The sequence below is a fragment of the Elgaria multicarinata genome, chromosome 3, assembly GCF_023053635.1.
Source record: "Elgaria multicarinata webbii isolate HBS135686 ecotype San Diego chromosome 3, rElgMul1.1.pri, whole genome shotgun sequence".
Taxonomy (NCBI): Eukaryota; Metazoa; Chordata; class Lepidosauria; order Squamata; family Anguidae; genus Elgaria; species Elgaria multicarinata.
In genome coordinates, this window is record NC_086173.1 from 88010599 (window position 1) to 88035194 (window position 24596).

Genomic DNA, 24596 nt, shown 5'->3' on the forward strand with positions numbered 1-24596 from the left:
CAAAACATATAAACCATAATCAAGTACATAGGAAAATATTAAAAGCAATAACAATTAAAAAAGTCAAGCTAAAAAGATGTCGACTCTTTCTATGACTAATTTAAAGAAAATAGGGGCAAGTAGTAGAGAACTTGCTCTTGTATGAAAACCCCAAGCCACCAAAAATTGGGATCTGGCTATAAAACAAATCTATAGTTTGGAAAATTCTGCACTCCCTTTCCAGTGTACACTGGGAATAAACATTGGCCATTGTGTCCATCTCAAAGGCACATATTCCTCCTTTGTCAGCCACAAAGCATAGACACACGCCACCTTCCCCCATGAACTTCAAACTATATCATAGAAGCCATCTATGCCATGTCCAAACAATAGTGGTATACTTTATTATACAATTTAGCTTGGTGATACAAGTTTAAAAATGGGTCATTATTTAACAAATATTCTAAGACATCTTAGATATACTAATGACAAAACACCCAGCTGTGAGAAGCAAGTAGAGCTTTAAATATAATCATCAAAATCATCTCCTGTAGAAAAAAGGTTTCTATAAAGATTCTTTGAATTAGAGATAGTGAGAGGCCTTGCAGAAGCAATAGAGGCAGGTTGTTCAGGCAGTCTTTCTTGAAGGTAATGAGCACTAACCAGAGCTGCAGCATGTCTGCTTCTTCCCATAGATACACTGGCTACTGCAATATGATCGATGGTGGAATCCTGTTGCACACTATAAAATGGGGTGGATCCATTCTGCTGTGATGTATGATCCCAGTTACAATTGATGGTGGTGGCTGCTCTCTTATCACTTGCACCCGCAACAGGTGTTTGGGCCAACGCCCCCTGTTCCTCTTGTGTCACGACAGTTGTGGCATCATTATTACAACTCTTACCAGGCAAAAGGAATTTCTCCCACTTCGAAAATCCAGCACCTCTTGACCCTGGATCTTTGTTCTCTCTGTGTACTGCATATTCTTCATCAGCAGGGATGAGCACACTTTCACAGGTAGCTTCTCCACAGTTTTTTATATCCACTGTGACTGAATTTATTCTGTTCTATAATAAAATGCAGGAAATAATCAGCCATGCCCTATTGCAAATAGGTATAATCCTTTGTCTTCCCTTTTATTTTCCCTAATACACCTGGAGCGTTTTTGCTCTGCAGCACACTTTGTTCTTGCTCTTTGGATATTTAACACACTGATATGGATTGCATGGGTTGCTCTGTTAGAAAATGAGGAGCTGATAGGAAGGTGCTCAACCTTCCTGTACGTAAGAAGAAGCATCAGCATGGAGCCATAAATTGTGGCTCTTTCTAAATTCAGATGACTAAATATCACACAGGAGGAGGGCCAGGATCTCTTCTCGATCATCCCAGAGTGCAGGACATGGAATAACAGGCTGAAGTTACAGGAAGCCAGATTCCGGCCGGACATCAGGAAAAACTTCCTGACTGTTAGAGCAGTTCAACAATGGAACCAGTTACCTAGGGAGGTTGTGAGCTCTCCCACACTAGAGGCATTCAAGAGGCAGCTGGGCAACCATCTATCAAGTATGCTTTAGGGTGGATTTCTGCACTGAGCAGGGGGTTGGACTCGATGGCCTTATAGGCCCCTTCCAACTCTGTTATTCTATGATTAACCTCTCCTATCCACCAATAGGACTCTCTTCCACAAATTACGTTTAGAAGCAAGGATAATCAGCTACCAAGTAAACCTACTATGAAGCTAGATTTAATCTTTGGGCCACTGGTGTTAACAAAAGCAGGTTAGAGATTTATTAGAGGTTTTGCTCTTTACACTTATCAGAATTAAAATTAAGTTAGAACAAACACATCTTCATAAAACACTCAAGTCAAGTGTGCTTCTATTAAGCTCATTAATCTAACTCTTCCGCAGTAACATCACCACTGCATCCCATATGGATGGATGCTAACTATATGGTGGGAAAAGTTGTTAGAGTCATAGAGTAAACTTTTAGGTTGCAATCCTTTGCATGTTAAGACAGGAAAAAGGCCTACAATTTCCAGCATTCCCCAGTCAGCATGTCTGGCTGGAGGAATGCGGGGAATTGTAGGACTCTCTGTCTAGACATGCATGGGATTGAATCCATGTACTGACTGCATGTACTGACTGGGATACCATGGTAGCAGGCCTATAAAGGTTAAGTAATTCACTGGTGAGCATTCTATAGCTCAGTGGTTCCCAATTGGTGGTTTGTGGACCCCAGGGGGTCCATGTAACCCACCCAGAGGGTCCGTGGCACCATTCACATATTCACCATTCATTTCTGGAGTCCACTAACGACGAATTCCTACCAGAAGTAAAATATAACATCCCTGAGCACCTGCGTGATTTAGTGACTAGCTTCAGAGATTTCTTCCCTGCACCTAATCCTGAAAACTCATGGATAAGGAATCCTTTTGAACTCTATCTGCGGAAGAGCAGGATGCACTTGTTGACATGACTTGTGATGGTCCATTGAAATCATTTTTCAAAGTATATAGACTGGACCAATTCTGGGTGAAGGTTTTTCCTGATTATAAGGAGTTAGATGAAAAAGCTTTGAAACATCTAGTTCCCTTTTGTTCCACATATGTTTGTGAACAACTTTTTTGACATTTTGTTATATGAAGAACAAGCATAGAAATCAGCTCGATGTTGATCCAGATTTGAGATTAAAAGTAGGAAATATTGAACCGGATGTGGAAAAGATTGTTCGGGACAAAAAGAGGCATGATTTCTCCCATCACATTTAGGTTTAGTAGCTGCTAGACAAGTCATAATTTGTTCAATTGTAAACTAGACGTTAGTAAAATTAAATTTGTTTTTATGTTCCTAACTAAATTATTATTTTTGCGTGGTAATATCACAAATTTCATGGTCTGTTTTTTAGTATACCTAAAATCCTTTGCTTATTAGGGGCTACCCCTTATTTTCTCCAAAAAAATTGCTTCGCACAGGTAACTACCATAGAGATAACAATTTTTTCAAAAGTAGGGGGTCCATGGCTTGGCATTTGAAAAACAAGGGGTCCGCAGTAATTAGCTAATTGGGCACCAATGCTTTAGCTGATTTGTATAAGAGAGGTAATACAGTTGGTTTATATCTGAATACTAAAATCTGCCTTCAAAAGAGACTTTCAGGATACACCCTGTGGAGTATTTTGAAAGTCTCTTTCAAATGTACATTTTAGTGATTCCTTTGTGATTTTACAATTTAAGCTCCTCGTTTGCCAGGGTGCTTTGAACAAAGCTATGTTAGTTATGTAGACTGCTTCTCCCCCTTAAGGCAAGAAATACTACACTGTTGAAACTTATGTTATTAAAAATATATGAAAAGGGCCCATATTATTACAAAACTTGAAGTACTTGCTATCCTAGGAAAAAAACAATACCTCAAAATTTTGGACATCCTTTGCAAATCCAGAATCTCTCCTTTCCTCCGATCTGCAGTCATTACTAGTGTATAACCTGGCCTTCTTATATTTCCTAGCAGGCACAAATAATATTAAAGACAGGCCAATTAATTCCAACAAGACACCATGTAGGGGGAAAAGAGTTTTGTTTTGTTATTCCAATATACTAGCATTCTTCTGATATATTCACACAAAAAGATACCATTAGTTACACCATAAAAAATATAGGAAACTACTACATACTACCTTGAATGTGCCACCATGTTCCTCTTGGAAGAGTAGGTCTGTTTTTCTGTAGGTACCATTACCTCCTCGGTGTCTTCCTTCTCTTGCTCTTCACACCTTTCATCCAGATATTTAGTCCAGCGGCTGACCAAGTCTACCCTTTTCTCCTAGAAAATTGCAGAATGTTGCAGAGAGCTATGACTCCCTCTAAATGAACAGTAACTGTTCTGTTGCTTTAATCATCTGTTTTCATGTTAGTGAGAAACCTGAATAGATAGGGCTGCATGTGTGTTGTTATTGCTACTAAAGGTCTGTGTCCAGGTAATCCAAAGTTCTGTGCCAAGAAAAGCTGAATTCTGTGATGTGTATAAATTATACAAATAAACTTATTCTGGTTTTGCTCATCACAAGGAGGGACAAGGAGCCATGCAGGGCACTGGATAGCTTATTAAAGCACTCCACTCATTCCAAGTTTTCAAAAGGCACTGCCTGTATGCATTCAAGCTGATCTTAGAATAATAGAATCATAGAATGGTAGAGTTGGAAGGGGCCTATAAGGCCATCGAGTCCAACCCACTGCTCAATGCAGGAATCCACCTTAAAGCATCCCTGACAGATGGTTGTCCAGCTGCCTCTTGAATGCCTCTAGTGTGGGAGAGCCCACGACCTCCCTAGGCAACTGGTTCCATAACTTAAGGGCTAGAAACTTTAAATGATAGCAGATATTGGAGAGCTTAATTTTTCAGCCAATACTATACTTCACTCTTTTTTTTCTTGTGCTCTTACGGAACCATGACCTTATACACCACTCTGTTTATATGCAATTTGCTTCAGCAGAAGCAAAGCTCAGTTCCTACACAACACAGGATTGCATTCTTAAAGACTTATGACAGGTTGTCTTCAATTTTGGCTTTGAAATGTTATTTACATAATCCAAAGGGGCTTACCTGCCAGCCCAATTCCTCTTCCAAGTTAAGCACTATGTTTTCATCACCTCTCTCTATTGGTTCTTCTATACATCTAAACACAAACCAACGTATTTAAAGTTTAACAACTATATGTTTATGTGTTTCTTTGTGTTCTCACATGCATTGAAAGGTGAGCATGAGCTGCAAAGAATCAGATGATGAACACTAAGATTAATGAGTCCAAAGGGGGGAAAAGACTAAGACAAACACACCGAACTTTTGGAAAGTGCAGCTATTGAGCTTGTGTTTTTAATAAGAGAACAAAGGAAATCTGTTTGATACATATAATGAGAAATGTTCATTTTAAGATGTTGTGCGTAAATAGTGCTAAACAGGACTCCACCTTTAATATCAACAAAACTCCCTTGCTGCAAAGACACAAGATTAGGGTGTTGGCTAAAAGGAATATGCAGAACGGTAGTCAACAGTTCCACTTCTCCAGCACAAAGGAATAATTTGTCCGGCGGAACAGAGCCTTATTACTGGATGTTGAACCCACAGAAGCCAGTAGAGCTTTCTGAGTGTCAATTTTCTGCTCTTTCCTCCAGGTAATACAAAAAATATGGATAAGTTTGCCAATCTATACTGGAATGAACTACAGTCATAACTGCATTATTTCATTTGCCTCATTACAATGAAAATGATGTAGAGTGGCTGCTGCACATTTTTAATTAAAATACATTATGTTTAATTTATAAGACACACAAAAGAGCAGTAAACAATTAATACCATACCCAAGGAGGTTTGCAGGTGCCTGTTCTACCTCGCCTTGCAGCAGGTTTAGTTTTTGCACATGGTGCCTGCAATCAGCTCCAGAACCCTCACCAAAAACCTAAACAAGTGGAAAATTGATTAAAATGATTTCCCCCATAGTTCTTTAATGCTCTCTTAGCAAATAAACAGCATCATAATGACGTATAACGAACATATAAGACCGACTCTGGCCTGCTTCCATTGGCTGCTTGTATGTTTCCGAGCCCAATTCAAGGTGCTGGTTTTAACCTATAAAGCCTTACACGACTTGGGACCACAATACCTGACGAAAAGCCTCACCTGACATGAACCTACCCATACACTATGCTCAATGTCTAAGGTCCTCCTCCAGGTGCCTACTCTGAGGGAAGCTTGGAGGATGGCAACAAGGGAGGGGGCCTTATCTGTGGTGCCCCCCCAATTATGGAACAATCTCCCTAATGATGCCTGCCTGGCGCCAACATTGTTATCTTTTCAGCACCAGGTTAAGCCTTTCTTTTTCTCCCAGGCATTTAACAGCATATGTTGAGTTTTAACTGACTCCAAAACGAGCTTTGGCCTGGCTGAGTGTTTAAAAAGCTAAAATATGCTGGTATTTTTGGCTCCGTCCCTTTTGCTTTTGACAACCTAAAAGCTTCTCCAAACTATAACTCCGCCCTCGAGCTGAAAAAGGTTCAACACTTCTGCCATGCTTGGACAAAGAATGTGATCCAACTACTTCTTAACATACCCTAGTAGCCACCATATTGTTCAAATTATCAGAAATAATGAAAAGGAGAGCTGCCTTCTTTTTTTTCAAAGACATGTTTTGTAGTAGTTCTCCCACAGTACTGTATTAACCTGCAATTTGGATTATAATTTTTATTATCATCATCACAAATTAAAATATCTGCTAGTTAAATATGTACTGTAAAAAAATCCCATTGCTTAGGCTCTTTTTTTAATGTGACCCTCCCTAAATTGTTGGAGCAATAATGGGGGTGACAAAGATTTCTGAAAGTATAACTGCACAATCCTACACATGTCTACTCAAAAGTAAGTCCCACACCAATTTTAATTTAAAAATATATATATATTTTCAGGTCACCTTCAAGAGTCTCAATTGAACTTACCCCAGCTAAGCATATATAGGGTTGATGGTTCAGAAACAAAGGAAAAATAGTCCTTCTAATAAAATAGCTATCCCACTGACAGTATTGACTATCAGTTCTTACCTTTAGAATTGACTGCTTTTCATCACATATTTTGCAATTCCATTTTTTGCTCTTTTTAACCTAAGGCAAAATAACAGGCATCATTATCAGTTATCTGCACTCACTGTCCATGTTTGTTTAACTGCCCAGAGAGTTTCAGCTATGGGGTGGTATATAAATGTAATAAAATAAATAAATAAGTGTTCCATCAATTTACAATGACAACTGAAGCTGCATATAAAGGGCCTCAAGAGCAGCTCTAATGCTACAGTTAGAGTTGTTAATCTGGTGCTAGAGGGAGGAAATTAGTTTTTCCCTACCCTGTGCCTGCTTACCCTTCCCTGTACCTGTTTGCATTCTCTTCCCCTCCTTATTGTTTTACTATGATTTTATTAGATTGTAAGCCTATGCGGCAGGGTCTTGCTATTTACTGTTTTACTCTGTACAGCACCATGTACATTGATGGTGCTATATAAATAAATAATAATAATAATAATAATAATAATAATAATAATATGATGCATGATGAAGGCTACTTCAGACTAAATATGGCTAATTTGATCTGAAATGGTGGGAAGACCTGAGTGAGGGTTTTGGGGAGATTTACAAGAAGACCCCCTAAAACACCCCAGACAAATCTGAAAGACCCCCAGAAGTATATTCCAAACCCCTGAACCATGGGCATGAAGACCATGAAGTTTTTCATATGTTAACTGAACCTATGCCATTAACTAAGACTCTAGCTAAGACTGGCAGGACCGTCTTTGAAGAAAAAAAAATGCAGTTGACTTTACAAGCAGCTTCACAGAGCTCATTCAAGGCCACAGTGCAGAGTGTGTAAGCAAGCTGAAAGAGAGCATGCTCAGATGTCCACTAGGAGGAAGAAAAAATGATTTGACATCTCGTGGTGTGCACCTGCTGATAAGAGAATGTCCTCACTCGAAGTTGGGCGTGGAAAGTCCTAACACTGAGCAAATGTGACACTTGGGAGGAGGTGTTTGGGCGGATATGACCAAATATGTCTGAAGATGAACGTGAATTCAAAGATGCACCAAACAGAAATACGTCAATCAAAATAATACGCCCATATGGCAGCCATGTTTTAGTGAACCCCAAAACACATGGGTATAACACGTGAGATGTCGGGGAGGGGGAGACTACTAACTTCTGATTGATGAATGAGTGGTCTAATCACTTATTCATACCATTTGTGATTGGAAGATGGTAGTCTCATCACTCATTGGGGCCACCACCTTTGGTCAGAACAAGTGTATAAAAGCACAGATAGCAAAGGCTGCAGGGCTGATTTGTATTATTATTTTTCCTTTTCTTCGATTTTACCTTTGATTTTTGGATTATCAAACCCAAGGATTTTGGGTAACTATGAATCTCTTTATGCTTTTAGACTTTGGAACTTATAATATTTTCTTAAGTTGGAACTTAAGAGTATTTTCTGAGGTTGGGTCTTAGAATATTTTCTTTAAGTTAAGGCTGAAAGCTATCTCTGAAGATAGAAGTTAGATGTTTAAGTTTTTTTGTTTTTTGTTTTTGTTTCTATGTTTAATTATTCACCTGTCTAGAGGAACTTAGTAGTGCTTTAGTATATCTTTTAGATTCAAATAACATGCAGGAGGAAGAATAGGAAGGGTTAATACTATGTTTTAGTTTAGTTTAATTTGTTTTAGTTTTGTTTAGCTTTAAACCACAAGTAGTAAACAGGAGTAGATAAGGAGGAGTCATAACAATGTTAGAAGCTCAAGCTGTTATCTTAGTAGTTAAATTTGTAATACCTGCTTTAGCAACTGCAATTCTTTTAATTAATCTTATTTTATTTATTGCATTTCTATACCGCCCAATAGCCATTTGCATTGCATTCTTAGTTCTTGCAACCACAGAGAGATATTGTATACTTATATAACCACCATGTGACTTGTTTAATTTTGCATTTTTCCCGATAAATAGATTCTTATTTACAATCATGTCTGTGGTGATGCTTGTCAGTTGGGATTAAATGTTTGTCTGTTTGGATTAGCACTGGTTACCCACCCGGGTGTTCCGGACCTATTTGGTATAGGTTCTGTGGTTAAAAAGGACTAAATTTACATGAGTTACGTGCACTATACACTTATATCAGAAATCTGCACCAAGAAAATCGGAATTCTGTAAACTGTTTGAATAATGTAGTTACAAATGTTTCATGACACAGTATACGCTACATGAAAAGAAAAGAAAAGAAAAAACAGGGGTCGCTACAAAACTGGTCTGAAAAGGAGCACTTAGACCTTATTTTGAAATGAAATAAAATTTCATGGTAAAAAAAACCACCCTTCCCTTTCTCAGGTAGCTGGAGACTTGGGGAAGTGTTGAAAGAGGGGAGGACACTGAGAAGTGTCAGTTCAACACTTCTTTGTAAACCACTCAGAGCTTCGGCTATGGGGCGGTATATAAATGTAATAAATAAATATATAAAAGTTAGAGGATCACATTGCCATGGGGGAGATATTGTTCCCCAAGCTTTTGATGCACGTATTCCATTTTGCTCCCCCTCCCCCACATTTTGGTGCTTCTGAACTACAATATTGAATCCCTCTTTTCTCTTCCTATTATATTTTCCCTGGTCCTTCACATCTGTGTGCAATGTAGCCTAACTGTAGCCTTCTCTTGTCAGTTTCCTTGTATGTTATCTATTCAATTTCACCATTCCCTTTGACAGCAGAAACCTACTAGGAAAATGACCAGGTAAGTGCACACTTACACAAAACCAACAACAACAAAAACTGTGACACCCCCCCCCCCATTTGTGCATTTTTGAGACACTGACATTTTTTTTAATGGGCCTGGTAAATTTACTGGAGCTGCCTAGAAGATGGAGGGGGAGAACAAGCCATGGTAACCCCAATCATCTGTCAGGTGTACCATGGGTTGTTCTGTGAACAACAAGCCACTATGGCTGATTTGCAGGGTGGCTAACTGTTTTCGCTTTTTGGTCAAAGGGCATAGCATGAAAGCGTGGTCTTGTATGTAAGGGGAAGATTCCTGGGTTATGAAAAGTATACAGTCAAATTTCAATTTGAGAAGCTTTATTAAGAGTAGGTATGGAAATTTAAGTAATGAAAGAGAAAAGAGATAGGAAACATTAACAAAAAAATTATTTCTAAATAATCTATGCTAAACAATCTTAAAGAAGAATCTCAAACTTACTTGCAAGAAATAAGGACCACCCATGATGTGCATATGGAACAAGTTTCCTATATTTTCATTTGGAATAATACCCCCTTTTTTAATCTTGAAGAATCAGGAGGGGATTAGGTAGGAGGTGATCACAATGTGGGCTTTGCACACTTACAGGATTTCATAAAAAGAGGCAGGTACTTTACTCTCAAGCCTTTTGCCACAGTGTCAGACCAAGAGTTTGGGAGCATGCACACTTGGCACCACCTAAATGTCAACTTGCATGAACCTGGGAAATCATATGTAGATTCTGTGTTGATTCTTTGTCCAATAAGTATGACCCTTTCCCAAAAGTGGTAGAAAAATCATTCAGATTGGCTGAATTGTGTTCAAACTTGTATTTTCAACTACATGGATCACAGAGTTGTCATTTCTAACACTCCTGAAGTCCTGGCCTGGCCTGGCACCCACCACTCAAAGGACATTACTGTAGGTCCAAATGTTTGAACTAAGCCTTAGTTTCACAGTCTAGGAAGATGCCACACATTACCTAAGTTTCATTATGGATCAGAATTTTCACATTCATCTAAGTGACTTTTGACATTAGCAACAGTTGGCATCATTTGTTGCTCTTTACTTGTCCAGGATGTAACTTGTCAACGAGTCCCTCCATTTCCAGCAACTTCCCCTCAGTGGTTCACTTCTAGACTAAGGTGACAAGAGCTTAAGCTTGCCTGAAGTCTTACCTACTAATCTCAGACATAGCAGGGCTGTCAACTGTAGTAATTCAGAAATGAAAACCATGCTACATATGCTCAAATGCAGCTCTGTATGTTCTCACATGGTCACCAATGGGAATAAGTAATTCCAAGCACCCCATCCTTCCTCTCACCCAACACTGAAACTAAGCAGGAAACACTTTCCTCCTCACCCAGTACAGAAACACAGTGGGCTGTTGAAGGATGGGCAGAACTTTCCAGGCCAGTATAAGCTAGTAACATGTGGTGTGCATTTTTGCAGACTCATAATTTCTGTGGATTTAATTACAACGCTGCTTAAAGGCCCTTTTTACTACAGCTGCTACTCCTCCTCCATAACTGAGCCTCATTTCTGAAAAAGAGGCTAGAGGGCTATGATCTAAATTCTAGCAAATCCTGGTCCAGATTTGTTTTCTGGGTGCATTAGGATGCTGAGCAGGGATCCCACTAGTCCCTTGGCATTCCTGTCATGCAGAGCAGCTGCCCTTTTGTTCAAGAGCTTCAGAACCCTACAGAAATAATGGATGCCTTCCTAAATAACAGATATTCCTTTATTACATAAGAACAGCACCAGTGCATTATTATTATTATTATTAGGGTGACCATATGAAAGGGAGGACAGGGCTCCTGTATCTTTAACAGTTGTATTGAAAAGAAAATTTCAGCAAGTGTCATTTGTATATATGGGGAATCTGGTGAAATTTCCTCTTCATCACAGCAGTTAAAGCTGCAGGTGCCCTGCCCTCTTTTAAATCTGGTCACTCTAGTATAGTTCCTGCAGCTTTAACTGTTGTGATGAAGAGGGAATTTCACCAGGTTCTCCATATATACAAATGACACCTGCTGAAATTCCCTTTTCTGTACAACTGTTAAAGATACAGGAGTCCTGTCCTCCTTTTCATATGGTCACCCTTATTATTATTATTATATTATTATTATTATTATTATTATTATTATTATTATTATTATTATTATTATTATTATTATTATTATTATTAAGCCTCAGTCTAGTTCAGACTCTGCGTTTAACCCTCAGGAGAACAAAAAGACAGAAAGCTGCTGCTGCTGCTCTTCCCTCTCCCTCCTCTGGTTCCAAGAGCCAATCCCCCAAGAAGCTACAGGTTCGTCCCGTGTTGCCTCACCTGCTGGACTTGGAAGACGTGACAGGAGCAGCACCTCAGCACCTGAAACTGCTGAGCCATCAGAGACCTTCCAGGTGACCCAGGCCGTCGACTCCTGCTGACTCGCACTGAAAAGCCGCCCTTCTCCGTCCCGGGGGACGGCGTGGGTGGGGATAAGACACCTCCGTCGTCACGGGCCACGCTCCTCACTTTCTTCAGCTTTTGCGGATTTCCTTACCGCAAAGCATTTGGCGGGAAGACGCCCAAGCAGGCTCTTTCCCCCTTTCTGACGTCAGCCCCTTTTCATTGGCCAAACCGCGCGCACAGTGCAGACGCCAGGGGCAGCATCCCATGCATGTTTTGACAGCAAAGCGCCCTGCAACCCTCCGCATCCCTCAGCCGCTACCATGACTGACTGGTGAATGCTGGGAGTTCATAGAAGCATAGAATAGTAGAGTTGGACGAGTCCAACCCCTTGCTCAATGAGTTGTAGGACTATTGTAGTTAACTTCCTAAAAAGTTCAGAAGCGCACGAGCTCATGGCCTGAGAAGAATGGGAAACCTATATGGAGGGCGAGAGGTTTTGGCTGCAGAGTGGATCTCCGAATTATTTTTGAAGTCTGTATTAGGTTTTACCCAATGTTACTCCTACTTAGAGTAGACCCGTTGAAATGAATGGGATGGACGTTAAACTAATATTGGATATATAACCCACCATCTGTCGTTGGAATGGTAAGAATAACGCTTCTTACCAAAATCCAAGATTTTATCGTTGCAAGGATTTAGCAGTCCCCTCCCCAACATGTAACAGTGTTGCCATCTGGGTTTGTTGCAGGTGATAATCCCTTGTTTTATGTCTCTGTTAGGTGGTCCAAGTTATGCAAGTGAACAGGTATTCGACATTACAAAGGAAGTCCATAAGGGAGAACAGGCATAACACCCAAGAGAAATGTAATTGGCCAAGATGAGATGGGGGAAATTGCTTACATATTGGTTTTAGATAGAAGCTGATGACATTAAAATGGTATTCTATCACTTTTGTTCTGGACTGATCTTCTAGTAGGCTACTCCTTGTCAATCTGTTCCTTCATTCCATTGGTTGGCTATTATTGTCTTAAGAATGTCTGCTGTAAATACTCTACAGTAGTCGATTCTTCTCTATCATGAACAGGTATAAAATTTCCCTCAAGTTTATCAGAGTATCTCATACTTGCTTGGTCTCTTCCATCCCACTTTACTTCCATGCCATCTAGTGGGCAGGCTGATGATTTGCCACTTGTTTACCTCCAAGAGTTGTGAGACTTACATTATTTGTGTAAAATCTCTGCTTTATGGGATAGTTTACAGCTGATTACTGTACATTCGATGACTGGAAACTGAATGCATGAATTGAATGTATGAACAGAGCTACTGGGCAGTATAGAAATGCAATAAATAAATAAAATTATATTGAAACGCTTTGCATCTGAGGTAATGTGAATGTTCCAACTGGAGCATGATGTCTGTGATGGCCCATTCCTACTGGAAACTCATCACTTGATGGTGGAGTCATCAAGTGAGAGATATGCTTTTTTGTTAGCCAGCTTCAAGTCATTCGTAGATTTAAGCTGATTAAGAGTAATTGATGCCTAACTCACTTTAACTCATACAGAAGAAAACTTTAAAAGTGCTTGTCTGTGCATAAAACACAGTCCCTTGGCAAGTTATGAAAACCCGATACAGATGGCTTCTATGTCATGAACATTTTTTTCCACACAGAGACATAGCTGGAAAATGGGTGAACCGACATTTTAACAAGCTGACAGTAAGGATGCTTTTAAATCTGGAGCACATCAGTTCTGAATTATGATTATGGCATGTCTGTATGTTTTATATTTTAAATGGCTGTAATTTTAGTCATAGTAGGTTTTTAGTTTACGTTAGGAACATGAGAAATGAAAGAACGAATTTAACCATTACTTGAAAAAATATTGATTTGTCATTCTGATTTCAGACTTCTAATATCCAGGATGGGTCAGGGGCAGAGCCTGTGGAGACCCAGCTGAGCATACAAGACAATTGCACAAGTACTTGAGAGCTCAGCTTCTAAACAGTAGGCTGACCTGGCTGGTATTCCCAGTTATGGTGCTATTATCAGGAATGCACACTCTATACCAGAGTGCTGTGAAATGGCACTGGGTTTGGTATGTCCATCATAAACAGTTGACATGGTTGCACTCCCCTAAAGGTTTAAGTTTGTAGTTTGGGGGATACTCTTAGACCCAGATCTGCCATTTGAGGCACAGGAAGACTCGGTGGCACGGAGCACCTTTTATCAGCTTAGGCTGATATACCAACTACGCACTTATCTGGACAGTGATAGCCTAGCTACAGTTATCCATACTCTGATATCATCTTGTTTGGATTACTGCAATACTTTATATGCAAGACTGCCTTTAAAAATGGTCCAGAAACTGCAGCTGGTTCAAAACAGGGCAGCAAGACTGTTAATGGAAATGAGCCAAGATGATCATATTATGTCACTACTTTTTCAGCTGTCCTGGCTGCCAGTCCATGTTTGGACCAGATTCAAAGTGCTGGTATTAATGTTCAGAACCCTAAATGGCTTGGGGCCAGATTATCTGAAGGATCATCTCCTCCCATATGTACCTTTTTGGTGGACTCTAAGATCATCTTTGGAGTCCCTGCAAAAGGAAGTGAGGCAGGTGGCTGCCAGGAAGGGTTTTTCCTGCTGTGACATCCTGGTTGTGGAATGAACTTCCAAGAGAGGCCCAACTGGGGGCTACATTGTGCTCTTTCCAGGGCCAGGTGAAGACCTTTTTATTTTCCAAGGCGTTTTAGCATTTTAGTCTTTTAGCTCTGCTGTTTTAAATCTGCCATTGTATTTTAAATCTCTGCATTGCTACTAGGTTTTATTCAGGCTGTACTTTTGTAATGTATCTTGTATATTTTATGTTCTATTTTATGCTAATTTTATTTTTTGTGAACCACCCAGAGAGCTTTGGCTGTTGGGCTGTATCGAAATGTAATAAATAAATGAATAAATGAATCATTTGACAGTTTTCTGCATATACCCAATCAGTTTGTGCAATAATCCAAGAGAGCAGAGACCTTGCCAAACTGAAGTACTTTGGTGTAACTGCATATGCATGTGCAGGGGAAGGGAAAAACGTAGAAAAAAACAGAATAAATGCATAGTTATTACTTATTCGTTATGTAGTATCCAAGTGTCTTTTGTCAAGGTTGCATTTGAAGTAAAGATATCACATTTTCCTACCCTCAAAGCACAGTAAGTGTCGAGGGGAAAAGCAATGAATATGCTAGCTAGATGGAAAAATGACAATTGCACATGCTACATCGAATATGATTGCTGACCACGGTTATAACTTTAATCCTTAGGAGATAGTGTATCAAATTGTCTAGTCTTTCTTTACTTAAAGAAATTAGGTGTCAAATTCATAGTACTGGTTAAGATTAAGTGTGAGAAGAAACTGATATTTCAAACACTTTGTATGGCAGGAAATGTATTTAGAATTAGCAAGCACATTGCAGTTTTCATGGGTTAAGCACAACGTTTATAGTATTTATCAAGTTTTTTTGAAGTCACTGCCCTATCTACTTTTTGTCAGCTTTGATCACATACAATGCTCAATTTCCAGTAAGAGGTGCCAAGTCTCAGTTCTACCTGGATGTCATATTCTCTTCCCCTTAATAATAGCTATGTGGGAAGTGCCTGTGTGTGTGTGTGTGTGTGTGAGTGAGTGAGTGAGAGAGAGAGAGAGAATATAAGTGAGTGAGAGAATAAGAGATTCTTAGAGGAACTCGTCTCAGAGTTGAGCTACAACATTCAAACACAGTACAAAGAAGGGCCAAGCCTTGAACTAAGGAAATCCTGATCGCATGCCTATTCAGTTGACATATTTTACCCAAAGGCTCTTGCTATGCATATGAAAAACAAGTAATTGAGGAAGAGTTAAATACATTTTATCTGAAACTAAAATAAAGCATAAACAATTCTATGACTGTGTGATTCTGTTCATTTATTGAATACGTACGTGATTGATCAGACAAAAACAATGTAAAATCACATGTATTTGTATTTTTTTTAAAAAAGAAAAGAAATTACAATAAATTACTGAAGAATTAGTAAAAGCTAATGTTTCTATTGCCTGCTTTCCAGGTGCAAGACTAAGGAGGCAGAGACTTAAACATACAGAGTATGCCACAAAATTGGAGTAACACTGGGTATTGCACCAAGTGGTGGATTCCTTGTACACATCTATCCTAGGCCTTCAGACATTTCACTTTCTGAACTGCCAATGTGACCCACACTCGATGCTGGTCCGGCAACAGCCACACACTAGCATTCACACAGTTTCAATGAAGCTCATGTGACTGAATAATGTACTTACGTAATGAGCATGTATACAAATATAAACAAAAATAGTGCTTCTTGAGAGTGAATGCCTTCCCATAGGGAAGCTACCAATCCCAAAATGGAGCTCCACTTTTCCTCTGGTCCACAAGTGATTCACAGAAGGCAGGTCCCGTAACTGTACACTCTATGCCGTGAGAGGACAAGGTGATCAAAACATCACACAGTGCTAAAGTAAGTTACAGAAACTGTTTGAATTATAGTACAATGGTTTGATCGGTATGGAGTGCAACATCTAGACCACCATGTAGGCAGTAGGTTAGTTGGTTCAGGTAAACAGGACTAAAGTCTAAGCAGACATAAACCATGTCCACACCTGCATTACCTATGGAGGTCTGGCTTGGTTCTAGTACACACACAACAAATCTGTAGATCTGACCTTAGTGAGAAAAGATCAGTGAAGCAGTCTGTCCAGCGATGCAACCATTCTATGATAACTGGCTTACAGGAATATGGGCTCAGGGCTTGCCCATGAATACCAACTTCTTCAAATCCCAAATTTATTAAGGCTCTCTAAGAGCCTTGTACCATGTAAAATTATGAAAGAAGCAATCTAATACTCAAAGCAGAAAGACATACGACCTTATCAGTGGCTTGCAATTCTGAAGATTGTGACATTCACACTACCATGGCAATCTCCATGGCTGTTGCAATTCTCAGTACTTCTTTCTTTCAGGGAAATTCAAAACAAGCATGGCACTGAAGAGTTAAAACTGGACTAAAATATATTAGTATTAACCTTTCTTTGGAGATTTTGAAAACCACATGCTACTGTGATGATATATCACTTGGGATAGAAACCAGCTGTCCCAAGGCATGGGTGCATTCTAACTGTAGGATGCCACAAGTAAGAGAATAAAACATTTGACAAGTTACTGCATAGCATCTACGTTCCTAACAGCAGTCTTTTAGGCAGGCTGGGGGCCTCTACAGCACTTTCATAAATTGCGTTACATCAAAGGGAGCTCCGCAGCCAAACGCACAGAGGAAGGAACTGAAGCTAGGCTGCTTTCTTGTGAACAATATCAAGGAACCTAAAGCGAATGAAGGTATAGCATAGTGTGGCTGAAATCAAGCTTCGTTAAAGAAAGATAGGCAGAGGCACACATGCATAATTTACTGTAGTAATTCTAGGCCACAGAGGCTATTAGATTCTAGGCTTTCATGCTTTTGAGAATGTAATGTAAACCCAGCAAGGAGGTGTCCTCCTGGGAGGTATCTATATCGAAGAGTCACTGTGATAAGCCCCTTTCTCAGCTGAAGCTACTTTAATTGATGGATAGATATAGGTGTTGGTAAAAAACAAAACAAAATAGAATGTGTCCACCCATCCACCAGGTTTCTAGATTTCCTGCCTCTTATTAACCAAACTTTGCTTTATTCTCCTGAGTTCAGCCTGACACTGAGGAAAGTTCATAATCACTGGATGAACTGTACTGCCTTTCCACTTTCTTTTGTTCCTTGATCTTCTGCGTAATGTCAACTTTTTTCTCAAAATAGTTTACCAGGGCTGTCTCTGTAAGCATGGAGGCTAAGATCTGTTCAAAGGAGATGGACCAGTCTGTGTCAATGGTGCTGCCATACCGTGCAGCTGAACTGCCAGCTTCACAACCAACCAGCACTGTATCATCTGCAATATCTTCACATTGCAGGGAACCTGTGCTAACCATGGAATACGAAGACATGGACATATCGTCTTTAGTTTCATCATCTGAAAACAGCTGTGTGGGAGATCCCGGACCTTCGCCACCACCATCTACAAACATCTGATTTTCCTGTTGGTGTTTCTCAACCTGAATATCTCCTGAAGCTTTGTCTTCTGTGGCTGCTTGGGAATACTGCTCCACAGTTGAATTCTGACTCTGATCAGAAGTTGGAGACTCTTCTTCACTTACTGGGTCCTGAATGCTGTTTGTTTTCAGGTTGTCAGCCTTTTTAGCAGGTTGGTGGTTAAACTTTTTGCCCACCTCGCCAATGCGCAGGAGGAGGCTGGCGACAGTGGCAATGGCGTGGTACAGGTCTTGCTCCACAGGGTCCTCGCTGAACATGTTGTAAAGGGTCTTGCACAGCTCTATAAATTGCTCCTTAAAAAGAGAGAGATACACATTGTGACAACTGCTAAATGTTTAGATGCAAAACCTTCCAACTGACAGTGAGGCAATACTGATTTTTTTTTAATCATCTCAAGTTAGAAACTATGCAGATAACATGACAAATTTTCATAATGCAGCACATTGTCATTTGAGATGCACACTCATGTTTAACGATAAGAATAAAACTTAATTGTATTTTATACATTCAGAGGACTAACTTGGCCAAACTCCAAATTTCCAAGGGCTACAAAATCCCATTTTCTCTACTGTATTATAGTAGCAGGCAACTTCCCCAGACACCACAGGTGCCTTTCTTTCCCTGTTAGCTAAGTAATGCTAGTTTGAACCTCACTTTTATGAGCCCAATGTGGATCTATAGCCTTGTCCACAGGTGAGGTCATGAATCAGTATAAAAAATGAGAATCTATTTGTTTGCCCTTTTATGAATGGGAATGTAATATTCAGCCCTCAGATTGATTGGCAAAAATCTATTCTGCCCAACCAATGATAAATTTCTGTCCCATATAAATATTTAAATAGGGAAGTTTCTTTTTTTGCACACCAAAAAAAAAAAAAAGAGACTTTCCCTGGCTTAGAGGACTAAGGTAGAGTTGGGTGTGCATGTGCACCTACATGAGTTGCTGGTCTGTGTCTTCAAAATGTCTTTGTTCTTAGAGAGGCACATGGATTTCTATTTTCAGAAGGAGGTAAATGAAGAATTATTTTCCTGAACCAAAAATTGGGTGCCTGCCTGGCTTAGAAAACCATCATCAGTTAAGTGTATGAGCAAAGTTTTCCTTGATTATCTTTTTAAACCTTTTTTATTTTTAATGCTATCAAAATTCTAAATTCAATTTTATTTGCTATCCTATGTCTGGGATTCATTCACACTTGCCCTCCCATATCTCCTCAGCTGATTCCACTGCAAGGTTTGGAATTCTCTCTAAATACAGAAATTCTTTTATGAGACTTTTGGACACCCTATAATTACTAGGACTCCTGTGAGGGAGTTTGCAATGAGTTTTTTTTTTTTATCAAAAACATAGGCTTGGTCAGATGTAAAGCTAAAATGGTTAAAATGAGGTTTAGTGTTACAAGAATAAGCCTGGCCTCACCACCTTTCCCTCTCCTGGTCCAGCCACAAGGAGGTTAGAAGCATTCACTTCTGTTTTTAACAAAGCACAGTTTATCTTTATGTCTAAACCTGGACAAACTCTGTTTAGTATTAACCATGGCTTAAGGAAACAAGCCAACTTCAAACTGGTTTATGAAGTTCGCCTTTTGCAACTGATCAATTCAGACTTCCGACATGAGCAATTGCCCCTTCCCCAACAGCCCGCTGGGTGGGGAGGAGGAGATACAGGGCCAATTCACATGATGAAAACAAGCCATGGTGGTTTGTTGTGAGCCACAGCATGTGCTGGCCATGATTTGCTTACTCACCACCCAGCTGTGTGTTGTTATGTCGTCTGAACTGTACAACAGCCCATGGGTTATTTGAGGGTTCTTTAACCCTCCAATAAGCTATGCTACCTGGGTTTGGGCGATACAATAAGCCGCAGCTGGGCAATGATTATACAAATCATAACCGGCATGCACTGTGGTTCACAACAAACCATAGTGGCTTTTTCACACCACAATGGTTTGTTTTAATCATGCAAACAGAGAGGGAGACAGAAAAAGAGAAGGGGATGGCTCAGAGAGAGGGAGAGGGAGAGGGAGAGGGAGAGGAGAGGGAGAGAGAGAGAGAGAGAGAGAGAGAGAGAAGGTATGCCCCCCAATCACTTGCATTTAGCCCTGCTTAGTGCCAGAATGTGGCCCCTGACAAATTACCCTCTGAGGGAATGCAGCCTCAACAGAAGTAGAGTTCCCCATCTCTGGCCCTGAAGGTTTAGATATTGGAATCAAAATGACCATTGTAATTAGGGTGAAAGCTTGAAATATCTAAATGAAAGTTGGTATACATGTTTAGAACACAATTCTACATATTGAGTTTGAACTCTTACTTGACTGCAGGACTGTTTTCAAAAGGGATAGAAAAGATGTCAAATGTCATGTAATGCATTATTTTTCTTGGGCACTGAGATATTACAATGAACACTGGTATGTATATTTGACATAGTTTCCCACTACACTACACAGTGTAGTTCAAACACCAGTTGAGTTCAAGCAGGTTTAATTGGTTTAATTTTTAACACTTCTTTCTCCTTTGTGCCTCATACTGAGGCTATTACAAAGGCCTAATCTACACCAAGCAGGATATTGCACTATGAAAGCGGTATGAAAGCGAAATATGGTATGTGTCAATAGGCCCCAACAGTTGTCAGTGCACTTTAATACCGCTATAAAGCAGCAGTGTGGCTCCTGCCTTTTATATACCTCTTTCATAGTGCAATATCCTGCTTGGTGTAGATTAGGCCAAACTCGTGTTGTTTTTTCCTCTATAACATAGCTAAAATCAGACCTTTTTTGACTTGTTTCCTCTGCAATTAATTTAGTCCATGCTTTGGTTATTTCTCAGCTCGAATACTGTAATCTTCTCTTGACTGGTCTTGCTCAGATACAGATTATTTTTTTTTTTAAAAAAAGGGGGAGGAACGGCCCCGTTTCTCTCCTACTTCCCTCCCATTTTTTTTTTTTTACTTTTCCAGAGGCACCAGGGCCAGAAAATTTGCACTTGCCTTCCTTCCCGTGTAGATGCCGGGAAGGAACGCAAGTACAGGTGCAAGGCACCTCGCAGCGCCAAAATGTTGCCGTAAAGACAGGGGCCAGCACTCCACTGCTAAGCTCATTTACTTGGTCCGCCTCGCTGACCATGCCACTCCACTCTTGAAGTCCCTTCATCGGCTCCCTATCCCCTTTAGGATACAATACAAGCGCCTTGTTCTTTTAAAGCCCTATGTGATTTAGCACCTTCTTATCTGTCTGCTCTTATATCTTATTATATCCCTACCAGGGATCTTCGCTCCTCAAATACCATGATTCTGATCTGCCTGAGGCTTGTCTGTTCTCTCCCTCAAATTCACCCATTTTCTCTTGCTGCTCCATATTCCTGGAACTGCCTTCCGCAGCATCTGCAGACTGCTCCTTCAATCTCAGTTTTTAAGGCTCAGTTGAAAACTTTTTTTCCTAATGCCTTTGGTATCTCTTCTTGAAAGGAAAGGAAAGGAAAGGAAAGGAACCTCTCATGCTAGCACTGAGTCATTACTGACTCTTAGAGGGACGCCAGCTTTCGCTGACGTTTTCTTGGCAGGCCTTATAGCGGGGTGGTTTGTCGTTGCCTTCCCCGGCCGTTATTACCTTTCCCCCAGCTAGCTGGGTACTCATTTTACCGACCTCGGGAGGATGGAAGGCTGTCAACCCGAGCCGGCTGCCTGAAACCAGCTTCTGCTGGGATCGAACTCAGGCCGTGGGGAGAGTTTCAGCTGCAGAAACTGCTGCTTTACCGCTCTGCACCACACGAGGCTCTCTCTTCTTGAAAACTGGGTTCCAATTTTCTCCCTTCCCTACCCCCCTTTTTTTCTTCTCAATATTAACTTTTAAAAATTTATTAAATTTTATTTTTACATTTCTAGATTGTAAGCCATTTGGGCAGGGAGTTGTTTTTTTGTTTTGTTCTTTGTACAGTTCCATGTATGTTTATGGTGCTAAATAAATAAATAAAACAGTTCAATCCCTATAACAATTTTTAATGGCAATGGTGAGAAAAGATACAAAATATTCATATCATACTGTGGTATCTGAAACAAGCCTTCACAAAGTTGATCTGCTAATTGCAGCAACAGTATTTTACACAGTGCTAAACACTCCAGTGCTAAACAGGCCATGCTATTTCTCTCCAATGTCTTAGTCCTTTAGAAATTAGCAGTACTATAGTATAGCTATAGAATAACTGTACTTTATTGTCTGAAAGGAGTCACAGAACTCAGACCAAGAATAGTATGTTACAATAATAAAAAGCATTAAATTTTCTGGCTCAGTCCAGTACTTTAAAAACTGCATAAACACTATCTCAGAGATTCCCTTTTAAATGCATAGCAGATTTGCAAATAAAAACCTACCTGACTCATTTTAGGAAGATCTTTGATAGTTTCCTTTTTGGAATCTTTTTCCTTGGCCCACATTCGCAGGTGATATCTGTAATCTTGGGGACCGGTGCCTTTCTCCTCTGAACGAAAATCAAGCCAACATAATCAAGACAGAAGTGGAAGAATATGCATATTCTTGAATTTGGGTGACTGACACAGTGTTGGGGATTTCTTATAGCTGAGGGCATGTTCCTTTCAGAAACTATCTAGCACAGCTTAAGTCAGCAAATGTTTTGCATGTGACATCAAACTTACAGCAGTAAAAAAACAAAAACAAAAGCTCTGCTGCAGCTTGCAAGTTACAGTTACAGTTTTGGTCTGTTAGAAGCTACAAGTCACAGCTTCCAATAGCCAAATATAACAAAATTAATAGTTGAGGGGACAATTAATGTTGAACCAGGGTGCACTTCGGGGAGGATGGATACTTTATGAGTCAAAAGGAAATGAAATGCCAGGGTATGTTCGCCAGTATGAAGAAAACTTGAATACCTTGGTCTTTGGAGTTGCCATCTCTTGCTGCCTTGTCTTCCTGCATAGCTGCTTCTACAAAAACAGATGAAACAAGGTAGTAAATACCTTAGAACAGTACATGCAACATAGGACAACACAATGTCTTTCTTAATACTGTTTACACTGACGAATACACAAAGCAAAGGGTGTGTACATAACCTTAAAACAAGCCATGGGTTGAGGGTTATTTAACCTCAAACAACCCCTTTAACCTCAAACAACTCCTGCTGCCTGGGTTTGCACAACGTGACAAGCCACAGTAAGCTGGGTCTCCAGTGGGAGTTTGGCACAACACAACAGCCCCCACGGGTAAATTAAGCCACAGTGGGTTAACATGTTGTGCGAACCAGACTGATGTAAACGGAAGCCAAGCTGCAGTAGAAAAGAAACACCTCAGTGAGTTCTGATTTGCACGTACGTTTGCACTTGTATTTGTATACACCCAAACACTTTTGATTTTGTAACAGGAGTGGATGGGTGGGTGAGTTCAGATTTGGCAGCAAAAGCCTTTGCTGGAACAAACACAATAAAATCTTGCTTAACTCATCTTCAATAGTAGAAATGTGAAATAAATTATAACATGGTTTATTAGTGCAAGCAGGAACAAGATAAATATAAAAACAATATATGATTGTTTTTATATTAAGAGAAGAAAGTGAGAAAAGTATTCTGGAAGGAGTAATTATTCTGGAAGGAGTAATTATAATATAGTTACATATCTGATATGGAGGGGATAAAACAAACTAGACTGAAATTGCACCACATGCATAACATGGCCAGCACCAAAAGGAGGGAGTAAATCATGAAAGACAATTCAGAATAAAATTCGCCATGGTCAGCTGGAAAAAAAGACCAGTGCTTTAACTTGGAAAGGATGGAGGCAGGACGAAGCACAATATAGGACCAGATTAAAAATAGTCAGATAAGAATATACCAACGTGCACATTTTACCCTAGATCACATTAAATATTTAGTATTTCCCAATACTTGGTATCTGGTGATATATTCTGCATATTTCTGCTACCCTCTGACAAACTATACAAAGGCAAAATATTTTAAACATGGAGCTAACAGAAAAGATATTGGTAGTAGCATAGCTGGATAGGGCATAATTCTTTGGTCGCAACAATAAGCCAGAGTTCCAGAGAATCCTGGCTTATCATTTGCATGCAATGTGGTTGCGCATGCTGCCCGACCGCTCTTGCTGCAAGCACATGTGGCTAAATTCTATCCCTGGTTTGTTTCTCATGTTGTCTGAACAAGGAATTCTGTCTTGTCTCTCCCTAAACCAGCCAAATTCATGAGCCAACAACAAACTATGGCTTAGGACTTTGGCTGATTTAGGGAGAGACAAGCCAGATGTTCCAATTCGGATGTTGTGATAAACAAACCACAGTTAGTGATTACCAAATGGAGTAGTGTGCACCAGCAAGCTGTTCAACCCTGATATTCTCAATCAAAAGAAACCTGGCTTATCATGACGTGCAAACTGGGCCTTTATATTGCAAGGATACAGAAAAGGGTTTGCAGTGTGTGTTGGGCTAATAAGCTGACTTTCAGCTTCCTCTAGTGCAAGTTAAACATTGCCATTTGAGGAACAACCTTATGGTTTTCAGTTCAATTATTAGAAGCTGTGCCTCTTCCAGGTCAATGACCTGTGCAGTGAATTTGAGGGTTCCATATATAACTATCCAACTATATAATTTTTTTAGTGAAATTATCTAAAATTTATCATAGATTAGGAAAATAAAATATTATGTCAAGCTGCTATGTCGAAGTAGCAGCAGTGAGGAGTACTAAAACATTGTCATTTTATATGGGCTTTCACTACATTTGGTAGGCAGGTAATTTTAGCACACTAACAGTGGCACAC

General features: G+C 39.9%; 2 protein-coding genes across 4 annotated transcripts in view; both read right to left on the reverse strand.

Moving 5' to 3' along the window:
* Positions 1-432: 432 nt before the first annotated feature.
* On the reverse strand, positions 433-11696 carry MRNIP (MRN complex interacting protein). Its single transcript, XM_063121556.1, has 7 exons — positions 11619-11696; positions 6569-6628; positions 5336-5433; positions 4581-4653; positions 3655-3800; positions 3388-3496; positions 433-1047 (listed from the first exon to the last, which is right to left on the reverse strand). Exons 1-7 carry the CDS (start codon positions 11676-11678, stop codon positions 502-504), a joined length of 1092 nt encoding a protein of 363 aa, XP_062977626.1. The 5' UTR covers positions 11679-11696; the 3' UTR covers positions 433-501.
* A 3926-nt stretch (positions 11697-15622) lies between these two features.
* TBC1D9B (TBC1 domain family member 9B) overlaps positions 15623-24596 on the reverse strand; it is a 40834-nt gene continuing 31860 nt past the window's right edge. For all 3 annotated transcript variants that reach the window (XM_063120845.1, XM_063120844.1, XM_063120842.1), the window contains 3 exons: positions 22703-22756; positions 22187-22293; positions 15623-18116 (listed from right to left, as the gene is read on the reverse strand). In XM_063120845.1, coding sequence (XP_062976915.1) covers positions 17424-18116; positions 22187-22293; positions 22703-22756 — 854 coding nt within the window. In that variant the 3' untranslated portion in view covers positions 15623-17423. The remainder of the gene's footprint in view (positions 18117-22186; positions 22294-22702; positions 22757-24596) is intronic.